The sequence below is a fragment of the Myotis daubentonii genome, chromosome 6 (genome assembly GCF_963259705.1).
Source record: "Myotis daubentonii chromosome 6, mMyoDau2.1, whole genome shotgun sequence".
Taxonomy (NCBI): Eukaryota; Metazoa; Chordata; class Mammalia; order Chiroptera; family Vespertilionidae; genus Myotis; species Myotis daubentonii.
The window spans coordinates 52,897,284-52,911,205 of record NC_081845.1 but is presented as its reverse complement, the minus strand read 5'-3'; the positions used below and the strand labels follow the sequence as shown (position 1 = coordinate 52,911,205).

Below are 13,922 nucleotides of genomic sequence, written 5' to 3'. Positions count from 1 at the left end.
GTGACCCCTGTGAAAGGGTCGTTCAACCCCCAAAGGAGTTGCAACCCACAGGTTGAGAACCAGTGCTTTAGAGCAATGGTCGCCAACCGGTGTTCGTGAGGTCCGAAAGGTTGGTGCCCGCTGCTTTAGAGAACAGATATACATGTTCCACCTGCAAAACCAAAAGAGGTTCTTGGCTGGCATTTCTTTTTTGGGACTTTAAAATCACTCATAAAGCACATTCGTGTTTTAAGGGAGTAGACTGTAGAAGCAGAGGTGGAGATAAATTTCAGTCTCAGCTTTTCTCATCCACAAAAGTAGATTAACTTTCTCAGAGTCTTAATGAGAATTTATTACAGTAACATATGTAAAGAACAGTGCAAATAACTGGAAGAATGAAATTTCAGGCACATACACAAAGTGAGATGTCAAATAAAAAAATGTTTATCTGTCAGAATTATTTTTCAACCTTATAATAATCCTAAAATATCTTTCTTGATTTTTACCCTTTACCCAGTTTATACCCAACATAAAAATTCCAAATGTATTTTTACATACTGAATTTAAGGGTGCCAACAAGATATGGTCAAAAAGTAAAAAAAAAAAAAAAAAAAGTATACTTCAAGAACATAGTCATACCTCTTTTTTTCCAAAGTCGCCCCCAGGGTTCATGGTTGCTAAGATACGGAATTTTTTCCCAGCAGTCAACAGCTCTACTTCATTTTCCTTGTCCTCTAGGCTGCCTTTTTCTGCTAATACCAGAGACTTTTCTACTTCAAGGACACTAAAGACAGAAAAAATTGAAGATAAGATAAAAAAAGGCTTATTACATAATCTTCCTATTTTGTGGTCTTCAATGCTCTTGAAAAGGGAAAAAGAGCCCAGCCAGCCTGGCTCAGTGGTTGAGCATTAACCTGTGAACCAGGAGGTCATGGTTCAATTCCTGATCAGGGCACATGCCTGGGTTGCAGGCTCGATCCCCAGTGTGGCATGTGCAGGAAGCAGCCGATCAATGATTCTCTCTCGTCGCTGATGTTTCTACTTCTCTCCCTCTCTCTTCCTCTCTGAAGCCAATAAAAATATATTTTTTTAAAAAACTAACTTAAAAAAAGGAAAAAGAAAGTTATCTCCTCTGCTGAGCTTTCACTTTAGTAAATGGTTTCCTACAACACATTTTAAAATGCCTCATTATCCAATAGCTGTGTGATGGAACAATAGTTCTGATTAAAAGAAGAAGAACTCCCTTTTCCACTTACGCTATTGCAGCATTTGTTTTAAAAATAAGAGTATTGCATGCACATGTTCATGTCAGCATTATTCATAAAAGTAGAAACACTCCCAATGCCACCAAGTGGTGAATGGATAAAAATATGGTGCCTTCACACAATGAAACACTATTAGGGATAAAAAGAAACAAACTACTAACAGGCTACAACATGGATGAAGCTCAAAATATTAATGCAAAATGAGACCATTTACATGAAATGTCCTGAAAAGACAAATCCAGAGATAACAAATAGATTAGTAGCAGTAAGTGGCATCAGAGAGAAACTTTAAATGGGCATGAGGGATCCTACTGAGATGATGGAATTGTTGTAAAACTAAATAACTGGATTGTGGTGGTTGCAAAACAGTAGATTTACTAAAACTCATTGAAGTATACATTTAAAATGAATGCATTTTATGATATGCAAATTACTATCTATAGCTATATATATATATGGCTAATATGCAAAGTGTCCCCTTGGGAGTTCGACCAGGAGTTCAATCACTTGCTATGACATGCGCTGACCATCAGGGGGCGGCGCAGAACATGGTGGGGGACCAGCAGTGGTGGTAGGGCACTGAGGGAGCGAGGGAAGGAGCAGCAGGTAGGTGGGGAATCACGTGGTGGCAGTACGCTGGCTGTGAGGGAAGGAGGAGGCGGAGAGGTGGGGAATCGCACGGTGGCAACGCATTGGCAGTGATGGAAGGAGGAGGGAAGGAGGCGGGGAACCTGATCGGCCCTGATCGCCGGCCAAGCCTAGGGACCCTGCCCGTGTACGAATTTCAGGCACTGGGCCTCTAGTACCTCAATAAAGAGAGAAAAATAGGTATACATCAAGACTCATATTGGTCTGAGGTTTTGAGAGGTCTGACAGCCATAATATCTAGGATGCTGATTCTAGTTCTTCAAAAAAATTTAAGACACTGGCCATACAATTTGTCTTAAAAAGAATTTTAACTTAGCCTCATTTGTTTCAGCCCAGCCATCTCCCCGATTACTGACAGTAAAACAGAAAAGCAGGCTCCTTAGAAGAGATCCCGAGTGCTAAAGCCAAAAAAAGTAATAACTCATTACTATTTTCAAATATTTGCTATGCACCTAAGAGGAGCACTACTATGCACAAAAATTAGTATCTACAAAAACAAGACCAGCAAAAACATCAAACAGAGGGACTGCACCTGTTGAGTCTTTCCAGGACAGAGTCATCAGCCAGTGAGATCTCATCCAAGAGGAAAAAGCTGCCCTCCTTCATGGCCAGAACCAGAGGCCCATCGTGCCACTCAAAGAGCCGAGATGTGTCAATTTCTTCCTACAATTTGGAAAAGGAAGTGAAATTAAAGGCCAGACACAAGACAACACACATGTAGCTAGCTGGTGTCTGCTGGAGTGAAGTGGTCATTCTTCCAGAAAGTAAAGGTCTGAGAACCAGGAACACAAGCTACACAACAGGATGCTCATGAGGCCCTTGCAGACCAGTGAAAATATGAAGACACATATCAAACCTGGAATCAAAACCCTACGAGGCACAAAATTCCACAGTTGACTAGGGCACAGAGCTGACTGCATCCTTTAAATGAACGTACACATCATCATTTGCTATTGGACAAACCTTGTCCTTTGGCTTCTGTCTCACCGGCCGCAGCCCGCCCAGGAAGTCCGAAGTCTCCATGTGTAAGTGGCAGTTGACTGAGTATAATTTCTGATTTGCCAAGGCTGCAAACACCTGACAGATACTCGTTTTCCCACACCTGTCAGAGATACACACCAGATTAACGAGGAGCATGAATTCTAAATACACACCCACAAACACCAAGTCAGCAAAAGAGGGGGACCCTGGTGAGAGCCTCACTACAACAGCAAACCCTGCTGGCCAACACAGGATGTCTGGACCCCTGGCCTGGGGTCTACTTCCCCAAAACACCAGCACCCTGCCATATTCCTTATCCAGAATGGCACAACATAGCATGAATTCCATCCTTTTCTACTCCTACCAACCACCACCAAGGGATGGGAAAGAAAGCCAATCGTTACAGACTTTCAAGACACACTAACTCATGTGCTATTCAACTATACAAATCTATAAAACAAATTTCACTGTTTAAAATAATTGAATAGAGCTGAAACCGGTTTGGCTCAGTGGATAGAGCGTCGGCCTGCGGACTGGAAGGTCCCAGGTTCGATTCCGGTCAGGGGCATGTACCTGGGTTGCAGGCACATCCCCAATAGGAGATGTGCAGGAGGCGGCTGATCGATGTTTCTCTCTCATCGATGTTTCTAACTCTCTCTATCTCTCTCCCTTCCTCTCTGTGAAAAATCAATAAAATATATTAAAAAAATAAAAAATAATTGAATAGAAAAAAAATTAGCCCTGGCTGGGTAGTTCAGTTAGAGCATCGTCCTGATACTCCAAGGTTTCGGGCTCAATTGCCTTGGTAAGAATCAACCAATGAATGCGTAAGTGGAACAACAAATTAATATTTCTCTCCTTCCCTCTCGCTAAATCAATAAAAATTTTTAAAAGACCCATTCTTTTCCATCACAAAGGTCTAAAGGTAGAGGAAAATAAACAATATTAGATCCCTTATTGCTTCTTAAAAAAGGGAGAGCTCTAGCTGGTTTGGTTCAGTGGATAGAGCATCGGCCTGCGGACTGAAAGGTCCCAGGTTCGATTCCAGTCAAGGGCACATACTTCGGTTGCAGACTCCTCCCCAGACCAGGCATTAGTCAGGGCTCATGCAAGAGGCAACCAATTGATGTGTTTCTCTCACATTATACTTCTGTCTTTCCCTCTCTCTTCCACTTTCTCTAAAAATCAAAGAACAAATATCCTCAGATGATGATTAAATAAAAAATTTTAAAAAGACAACTGATTAATTAAATGCCAATCAGCCCTTTTCATAAAAAAAGGGGGGGGGGGAAAGGGGGAGAAAACAAAAGAAAAAGAAAAAACAAAGATCGCCATGACCAGTTTGGCTCAGTGGATAGAGCGTCGGCCTGCAGACTGAAGGGTCCCAGGTTCGATTCCAGTCAAGGGCATGTACCTTGGTTGCGGGCACATCCCCAGTGGGGAGATGTGCAGGAGGCAGCTGATCAATGTTTCTCATCGATGTTTCTAACTCTCTATCCCTCTCCCGTCCTCTCTGTAAAAAATCAATAAAATATATTTTAAAAAACTAAAAAAAAAAAAACAATAAAGATTGCTTTCCTGATGAGTCCTTCAGAGATAACTCAAGTAATCCTATGGAATTGAACTGAACCCTCATAACCGGTTATTGTCACAGAACTTTACCCGGTGTCTCCAACCAACAGCACTGGTTCACTGAATTCCAACGCTCTTCCCACCAGCACGGCCAGTCTCCGCATGCTCTCAGTCCACACGATATGGCTGAACTTGGACTCCAATGTGGATTTCTGAGTAGACAATTTACCTATCAAAGGTAGAATAATATTTAGGTTCTAATATGAGTATAATTCAATTCATTCTCCTCTGGATATTTTAGCCTACTCACTCAGCAATTTTAGGACATTTTCTTTGGAAAAGAGGGATTGAGGACACAATTTTTTCTTGAAATGTTTTTCAAGGACTTCTTGAATCACATCAACCTCCTCCTGTTTCCTGACTCGGCCTGCCAGAAGCATATAACCTTAAAAAATAAATAAAAATGAAGACCCGTCAAGTGTCAATACCAAGGGATGCTGAGACTATAAAGCAATAGCAACTCTCACCTAACCATATGGTTGCCTTATGCTCCAGCAACATGAATTCTAAGGAGACTCAAACAAAAATGAACACTTGTGCACCAAAAGACATAGACATAAATGTTCAGGCATTTTTATTCATAATAGCTAAACAGTGGATCCAAATATCCATCAACCAGAGAATGGCTAAACATATTATGGTATCTCCATATAAAAGGGTTATAACAATAATTTTTTTTTTTAATGAAGTCCTGATACATGTAACAACATGGCTATATCTTACATTAGAGAGTGAAAAGAAGCCGGACTCAGAATGCATACTTCATGATACTATTAAGATGAAGCTCAAGAACAGGAAAAATCAATCAGTGGTGATCAATACCAAAGCAGTGTTTACCTCCAAGGGAAGGAAGACTGACAAGAGCCATGAAGGACTCGTCTTTGGTACTAGTATTCTAAATACTGACCGAGGTAGTGATTTACATGATATCAAGCTGTACATGATATAACAGAGTGCTTCACCCACTTTACCATAGGTTATATTTCAATTTAAAAGGTGTTTTTTGTTTGTTTGTTTTTAAATGTGTTCCTCCTTCTACCTATTCTTAATCAGGAAAGAAAAGACATTACAATTCTCATGGGCTAGTTTTATTTACTCACCTTGCTTATTAACTAACCCATTAAGGACTCATTAGCACCTTTCAAATCAGAATATTCTGAAGTATTTTCTATTAGAAAGAACATATAGATTCTTCCCATAGATTAAACCAGTATGACCAATCCTGAGTCTCAAGTGACATCACTGCCTTCTCTCAGAACTCTGATATTATCTGACCAGTCAGTTCTCTGACTCTAAGGCACAGCACGCCTCTCCACAGGCACCAAATTGCAGACAAATGGTCCAAAAGACATCAACCACCACCTGCCTAAAAAACTAACAGTATTGTGGCCATATCCTGACTCTTACATGTGGCCACCTGAAGGAAATGAGAACACCTAAGAAACCAAAACATATTAGCACAGAGGCCTGGAGAAATAACAGCACTTTCAAAAGCAGTTGGAAATTAAGGGAGAAGGCTGAGTTCGTGGAGTACCTAGTAAAATCTACATATTGATCACAATTTGGGTGAGGATTGTTTTAATAAAAAAAAAAAGGCTGACGTTTGATAGAATGTCACAGTTTGAGAGATGATTGAAAGCATACCATCGTCGGCTAAGTGCTGTAGCCAGTCGTATTCCTCCTTGGTCTGCTCAGCCAATCGGTATCTCTCAGCCCATCGAAACAGGTCTCGAAGGGTGATGAAGCCCTGCTTTCCAGCAAACACTGAAGAACTTCTGCGTTTGGACTATTAATGTATGAAAACAAATGGCAAAGAACAATATCAAGCATATAGTAAAACATACATAAAATTTTTTAAAAAATATATTTTATTGATTTTTTACAGAGAGGAAGGTAGAGGGATAGAGAGTTAGAAACATCGATCAGCTGCCTCCTGCACACCCCCCACTGGGGATGTGCCCACAACCAAGGTACATGCCCTTGACTGGAATCGAACCTGGGACCCTTCAGTCCACAGGCTGACGCTCTATCCACTGAGCCAAACCGCTTAGGGCCATACATAAAAATTTTAATAAATTTAAGCTCCCATAAAAATTATTCATTCCATTAAAATTAATTTTTTAAAGTGAAAATGGGGTGTAAACATTTGAAGAAAAATACAAACTCATGTAAAAGAATGTAAATAAACAATGGCATTCCATCTCCCATGCCATACAGAAAAAAATCACAAATACAAATGTGGGCAAACATGCAAGAAAATTAATCCCATAATGTGGGACCATAGTAGTGAAAATGATTCAGAAAAGTAATTTGACAGTGCATAATTCTGATAATTATTGTTAACCCCATAAATTAAATGGGATATTTTGGGGGTGAGGGGAGAGGAAAAGAGAAGAAAGGGAAAAAAAGACAATTGTAGCTCTGCATTTAACAAGGGAGTGCCACACAAAAAGAGTCCCTTCAATTATGTCCATTCAAGGAACATCCCATATAATAAAGAGGTAATATGCAAATTGACCATCACACCCTCACAAGATGGCTGCCTATAACCAGGCTGGAAGGGGGGTTAGTGAGGAACGACTGAACAAGCAGGCTGCGTGGGGTAACCAGGCCGGAGGGGGGTTAGTGAGGGACAACCAGGCCGGCGGGGGAGCAGGGCAGTTGGGGGCGACCAGGCCAGCAAAGGGGGGCAGTTGGGGACAACCAGGCCAGGGGGGGAGGGGGCAGTTGAGGGCAACTGCGCCGGCATGGGGTACAGTTAGGGGTCACCAGGCCGGCAGGGGGACAGTAGGGGGTGATTAGGCCTGCAGGGGGGGTAGTTGGGGACTACCAGGCTGGCAGGGAAGAGCAGTTAGGGGTAAACAGGCTGGAAGAGGGGGGTATTAAGGGGTGACCAGGCCAGCAGGAAGGGGGGGGCAGTTAGGAGCAACCAGTCCAGCAGGGAGGGGGGAGTTGAGGGCGACCTGGCCAGCAGTGGGAGGCAGGTAGGGGCGACCAGGCAGGCAGGCAGGTGAACGACTGGGAGCCAGTAGTCCAGAATTGTGAGAGGCAGTCAGACATCTTCTGAGGGTTCCCGGATTGGTGAGGGTGCAGGCTGGGCTGAGGGGACCCCCACCCCATGCACGAATTGTGTGCACTGGGCCTCTAGTCCTATGTAATAAAAGCCTAATATGCAAATCGACCAATTGGTGGAATGACTGGTGGGCAGGGCCTGCAAGCGGGCGGCACCAGGCCAGCCAAGGCAGGTGCCAGCAGGCAAAGGGAGGGGGTGGCGATCGGGGAGCAGTGGCAACCGGTGGTGGGGCGATGTGGGGTAGGGCCGGAGCTGCCCCCTGGTGGTCAGTGCACTTCCACAGGAATGTCCACAGGGAGCGGTCCTAAGCTGTCGGTCAGACATCCCCCAAGGGCTCCTGGACTGCAAGAGAGTGCAGGCTGAACTGAGGAACCCCCCCCCACCGAGTGCACGAATTTTTATACACCGGACCTCTAGTCCTATCTAATAATAGACAAACATGGCAATTAACCGTACCTCCGACACGCTTCCCATTGGCTAATCAGGGCAATTTGCAAATTAACTGCCAACCAAGATGGCGACCGGCAGCCAGGCAGCTGAAGCAAACAGGAGGCTTGCTTGCTCCAGTGATGGAGGAAGCCAAGGTTCCCCGCCTGCCGCTGCCAGCCTCTGAGCTACACTCTAAGAAACAATGTTGCAATTATAGAGGCTAAACAAACCCCAGAAACCTGCTTTCAGCCAGCCAGGCCTCAGACCTGAAGCTGCAACAGTGTTTCAATTATAGAAGCCAAACAAACCCAGATACCTGCTTTCAACAGCTGAGGTCTCAGAGCTGGAGCCGAGCCTCAGAGCTAAAGCCGGCTCTCAGTTCCACTGACAGCCATAGAAGGTAAATAAATCCCAGAATAAAAAGAAAAAAAAGAAAAAAAAGGAGAGGCTGAGAGCTTCAGTCACCCGCCAATCTGAAAACAGCCCTCAGCCCTTCACCCAGACTGGCCAGGCACCCCAGTGGGGACCCCCACCCTGAAGGGGGTGTGTCCAGCTACAAACAGCCATCATCCCCTCATCGAGGCTGGCCAGGCACCCCAGCAGGACCCCTACCCTGATCTGGGACATCCTTCAGGGCAAACCAGCCGGCCCCCACCTGTGCACCAGGCCTCTATCCTATATAGTAAAAGGGTAATATGCAAACTGACCCTAAAAGCAGAAGGACTGGGAATGACTGGTCACTATGACACACACTGACCAACACGGGGCAGACGCTCAATGCAGGAGCTGCGCTCTGGTGGTCAGGGCGCTCTCACATGGAAGGAGCTCTGCTCAGCAACAAGCCAGGCTGATGGCTGCCAGTACAGAGGTGGTGGTGGGAGGCTCTCCTGCCTCCTCAGCAGCGCTAAGGATGTCTGCCTGCAGCTTAGGTCTGCTTCCTGCTGGCAAGTGGACATCTCCCGAGGGCTGCTGGGTTGCCAGAGGGATGTCTGATTGCCATCTTAGGCCCGATTCCCCAGGGAATGGGCCTAAGCCAGCAGGTGGACATCCCCCGAGGGGTCCCAGATTGCGAGAGGGCACAGGCCAGGCTGAGGGACCCTTCCCTCCCCCCCGAGTGCACAAATATCTGTGCACTGGGCCTCTAGTCTATATAATAAAAGGCTAAGCGACCATTATGGTGGAACAACTGGATGCTATGATGTGCACTGACCACTAGGGGGCAGACGCTCAACATAGGAGGTGCCCCCTGGTGGTCAGTGGGCTCCCATAGGGGGAGTGCCATTCAGCCAGAAGCCGGGCTCATGGCTGGTGAGCACAGCAGCGGTGAGAGCCTCTCCCACCTCCATGCAGTGCTGAGGAGCAGCAAGCAAGTGGGTGGTAAGGAATGAGGGGTCCCTAGACTATGAGATGGTGCAGGCCGAGCTGAGGGGGGACTCCCTCCCACCCCCCCCCCCAGTGCACAAATTCCGTGCACTGGGGTTCTAGTATCAATATAAAAAGCAAAACTGCAATTTGTTTATGCCAAACGAACCTCAACAAAATGTTCTACTATTATCCACAAACAAAAAACAATCATCACATATAACTATCAGAAAATTTTTTTAACATATTAAATTGTTGACTTACAAAACAGAGCCAAAAAACATTAATGGAATGCATCAAGAGAAGATCCTTACTCAGTAAAAAGTAATAAATGGGTGATCTGCTGTTTCTACCCGAGTAACCTATCAAATTTGACCAAGTCTAATCAACACATTCCATTAGAAACTAAGTTCAGGGATGGAGAGATGATCTACCTGAAGGTCCAGCATGACTCTAACCAACTTGCTGCAGTAAGAGGGTGGCAAACTACACCGCTTGTGCAAGATTGTTTCCAACTCAGAACTTGGCAATTCATCAAAGTGCAATTCCACAAACCGATTCCTGAAGGCTCTGGAAAGCACCTAAGGAAAAAAAGCATTTGAGATATTGCTCTCCATAAGGTCAGTTTGGGCTCAAATAAACGCTTATAAAAAAATTTTAAATTGTTTTAAAAAGGAAAAGAAAGCAAGCTCCTACAAAATGGAGGCTGTACTACTCACCACAAAAAAGAAAAACCCTTCAAAAGAGATAAAAAATTTCAGTCTTTCCCAGAAAGATTTTCGACTCAAGGCAGTAGCAAGTAAGAGTAGGAGGGAAATGCTACACACCTTTCTGCCTCCATAAAGTCCTGGGGGATTCTGGGTAGCAAAGAGCATGAACCGAGGGTGAGCTTTAACAACTTCCTGTGTTTCTGTTATGAGCAATTCACGATTATCATCTAGCAGTCTGTTCAGTGCCTCTAACACATCAGTAGGGGCCAAATTCAATTCATCTAAAATAATCCAGTAGCCCTTTCTCATAGCATCAATAAGAACACCTTGGGAGAAATAAACAGAGAATTAGTACATAAATTAGTCAAAAGTTGTACAAAAATCAACAAATCCTAGGTTACTACTATTAAATTTCAAAGCAAACCACTCTCTGTTGTCATGCCCCCAAGCAATTTGTGATGTTGAATATCAAAGAAGCACAATTTTCCATTAAAATAGCTCTATTTCATACAGAAGGGGAGTCAACACTAACAAATATCACATTTCCAACTTATTTCCCCCCCTGCAGCTTAATTTTATTTATATCACCATATCTTTATATCAACCCTCAGCTTCCTTCTGTTCAGTGCTCACCCCATTCTCTTGAGACTCTAGGAAATGAAGTAGGAGTTCAACTACACTCTTCAAAACTTGGTGCTAGTCCCGCCTACAGCTGACAAGATTTCAGTGGGGCCCAAAGAGAGTTGGACCCCAAACCATGACTCCTTCACCACCACGCAGCTCAGGGAGAAAGAAAAACCAGCACAATGGCAGCAGTCCGCACACCTCAACTGGAAAGGGTAAAGAATACTTGGGAAAATGGGTCTAAAAGAATGAACACCTACACACATGCAACAGAATAATAACCCTACCTTCTTTAAACACAAGCTTCCCTGAGGAATCAGATGTGTAACAACCGATGTACTCTTGAATATCCGTGTGTTCGTGATTATTGATACGCACACAGTGGTTACCAGTAGCTGCAGCCAGCCACCGGATCAGGCTGGTTTTACCAACTGATGTCTCCCCCTGAATCAGCACTGGATAGGTTCTTTAAAAGATCAGCCAACAAAGCATTTAAAGAAAAAAAGATAAAAACCAGAATTAATCAAGTAGTTTTTAAAAAGAATGACTATATCATTTAACATCATTATAAAAGAACATTTTTATATATTTATATACTACTAATGGAAATGTTTCTTAAGCCCTGGGAAACTTCTATATAAAAATGGTTCTTAAGAAAATACTAAGGAAAAATTCCAACCTCTATTGTACTACTTGTGAGAAACAATGAGTGGGACTATCTGTTACTCAATAAATAATGGGTGATGAGTATTCATCAACAAAATACTGAAAAGCAAACCTAAAAGATGGCCAAAATAATCTGAATCCATATTGTCCTCACTAAAAGTGCAACTAGAAAAAATGGTTTGTGCCAGAAGAAAAGTGACAGTTCACTTAGCCAATGAATAACAATAAAGCACTTTGAAAGTGAAGACTAGAAAGTCATCAATGTCTATGATGATAAAACTTCAGATCAGCAGAGAAAGTTCCACATACCCTGCAGAGACCACTCGGACTATATCTCTCAGGTTCAGCTTGACGGAAGATGTGAGAATGTATGTCTCATCAATTGTAGGTTCCTTGTCTCCCATCGAAATCCAGTAGCCTTCAACCTGAATAAGCCGTCCTCCTTTGGGTTCTGGAATAGGCTGAAAGACACAAAAATTAAAGAAATAAGCCACAGTTCCATGGCAACTATGGCATTCTTTCAGATAGGGTGGTAAAGCGGGAAAAGAAGTTGTCATCAAGAATGCTGCCCTGTTCTGGATGCTTTCAACATTAAAACCCACGGGTGAGATATGAAAATAAAATTACTTTGAGAAATGAGAACAAGATAATAACAAGTATAGGTTTTTAAATTAAGGTGGAGTTAGGTGAATATGGGGGAAAATTTGAATCAAAATAGTTTCTCAGTTTATGATTCAGTTCTCTTGCCTATTAAAACCTCCACTCTGAAGTATATTGGTCAAAAACATTTATTTCATATAAACCATGTTCCCCAAAATAGAGCTAGTGTTGTACACAGGGGGGCTTTGCATTATTTCATCTGGATCCCCCGGAAGACTTTAAAAATAAAAGCGACACCACCACCACCCCCAAGAAGCTACTCTATTACAGATAACATTGTGAATAATACTGCAATCTTTTAAAGATATGGTAAAAGTTATTAAGTTGATTTACTCAAAATTGCTATTTTTATGGAACAAAATGCTTAGTGGTCAGGTTTATAACTACGAAAAAGTGCTTTTCCAGTACACTTAGTCCCCTGACTAGAAGCTACACTCTATTGAGGCTAAGAAAGGAGACTACAGAACATTCTTATGAAATGGTCCCATTTATGTAATTTAACTAGATACATATTAGGATTTACATGGACAAATGTACACACATAAAATTGAATTTAGAGGGAGGAAGGGAGAAACACAGAGAGAAAGAGACACACAGAGAGAGAAACATCAATCGGCTGCCTCCTGCACTCGTCCTGATCAGGAATCCAACCCACAACTCAAGTATGTGCCCTCACTGGGAATTGAACCTGCCACCTTTTGGTGTATGGAACCATGCTCCAACAAACACCCACACCAGCCAGGGCCATTTCAGATGGAAAGGACTGTCTACAAGGTTTAAATCTCCAAAGAGTAGGCTTATTGGGAAATTTTTTTGGTTTGTTAACCCTTCAACCAAGAATATATTTCCATTGATTTTTAGAGAGAGTGGAAGGGAGGGGGGAGAAATGGAAGAGAGGGAAGGGAAAGAGAGACATCAATGTGAGAGACACATTGATTGATTGCCTCCAGCATGTGCCCTGACCAGGACTGAAGATTGAACCTGCAAACCAGGTACGTGCTCTTGCCCGGGAATCGCACACCAAGATCCTGCAGTGCTTGGGTTAAAGCTCTGATCACTGAGCAACACAAGCCAGGGCAGATTATTGGGAATGTTTACCATCTATGATTTAACTTTCTGAATCAGATTTATAATTAGAATCAAGATTTACAAAAAAACCAAACAGTTCGAAAGTTTATAATATAGCCTTTCATTTATTAAACAAGTCAAAACAAACAAACATACCTGCTTCAGCAAACTTTTAATACTGCCAGAGACAATGTGTTGACAAATAAGCTTCTGAACTATTGGGTGTGATGCCCTGTCAAGCTGTGTTAGGAAACCCAAACAAAAGCCCTAGGGAAAACACAGAGATACATAACACCAATTATTGCAGGACAACTTATTTCAAAACCAAAATGCCACCTTGTGGGTGGGGCTGGTTTGCAGAACAACTTTTAATATCATGGTAGAAAAAAGGTTAGGGTAGCTCTGGTATAAAATACTCTGGGTAATCTGACTAAATGGAAAGTATAGCAAATCTGGAATATGCATCTCTACTCCCTCCTTCCCCATGGTGAGCCCATCCACAACACTACACCCAAACCCAGACTTTGGAAAGACCTCATAGAGCGAGCGCTGGATGTTGCTACATGGATTGGAGGCTGCAAATCGCAGGGCCCTGCAGAGAGTTCGAAGGCTGTAGTGAGGTCTATGGCCAGTCCCGTCCACCAATGTTCTCCCAGACTCTTTCCGCACATCTCTGTAGAAGCTACAAAAAGGATGCACTTCAGGTGATTTTTTAAAATTGATTTTTAAAAAATTAAAATTAAAATTGAATTTTAAAAAGAGAAAGGGAGAGGGACTGAGGGGGGGCATAAGGGGAGACAGAGATAGAGATCAGCTGCCTCCTGC

General features: G+C 43.1%; 1 protein-coding gene across 7 annotated transcripts in view; it reads right to left on the bottom strand.

The window, feature by feature from the left end:
- The window catches only part of MDN1 (midasin AAA ATPase 1), a 153,786-nt gene that overhangs the window by 92,110 nt on the left and 47,754 nt on the right, over positions 1–13,922 (bottom strand). For all 7 annotated transcript variants that reach the window (XM_059700951.1, XM_059700950.1, XM_059700944.1 and 4 more), the window contains 12 exons: positions 13,632–13,779; positions 13,254–13,364; positions 11,679–11,830; positions 10,991–11,169; positions 10,197–10,405; positions 9,804–9,950; positions 6,150–6,291; positions 4,756–4,890; positions 4,536–4,674; positions 2,856–2,994; positions 2,425–2,555; positions 619–763 (listed from right to left, as the gene is read on the bottom strand). In XM_059700951.1, the coding sequence (XP_059556934.1) occupies positions 619–763; positions 2,425–2,555; positions 2,856–2,994; positions 4,536–4,674; positions 4,756–4,890; positions 6,150–6,291; positions 9,804–9,950; positions 10,197–10,405; positions 10,991–11,169; positions 11,679–11,830; positions 13,254–13,364; positions 13,632–13,779 (1,777 nt within the window). The remainder of the gene's footprint in view (positions 1–618; positions 764–2,424; positions 2,556–2,855; positions 2,995–4,535; positions 4,675–4,755; positions 4,891–6,149; positions 6,292–9,803; positions 9,951–10,196; positions 10,406–10,990; positions 11,170–11,678; positions 11,831–13,253; positions 13,365–13,631; positions 13,780–13,922) is intronic.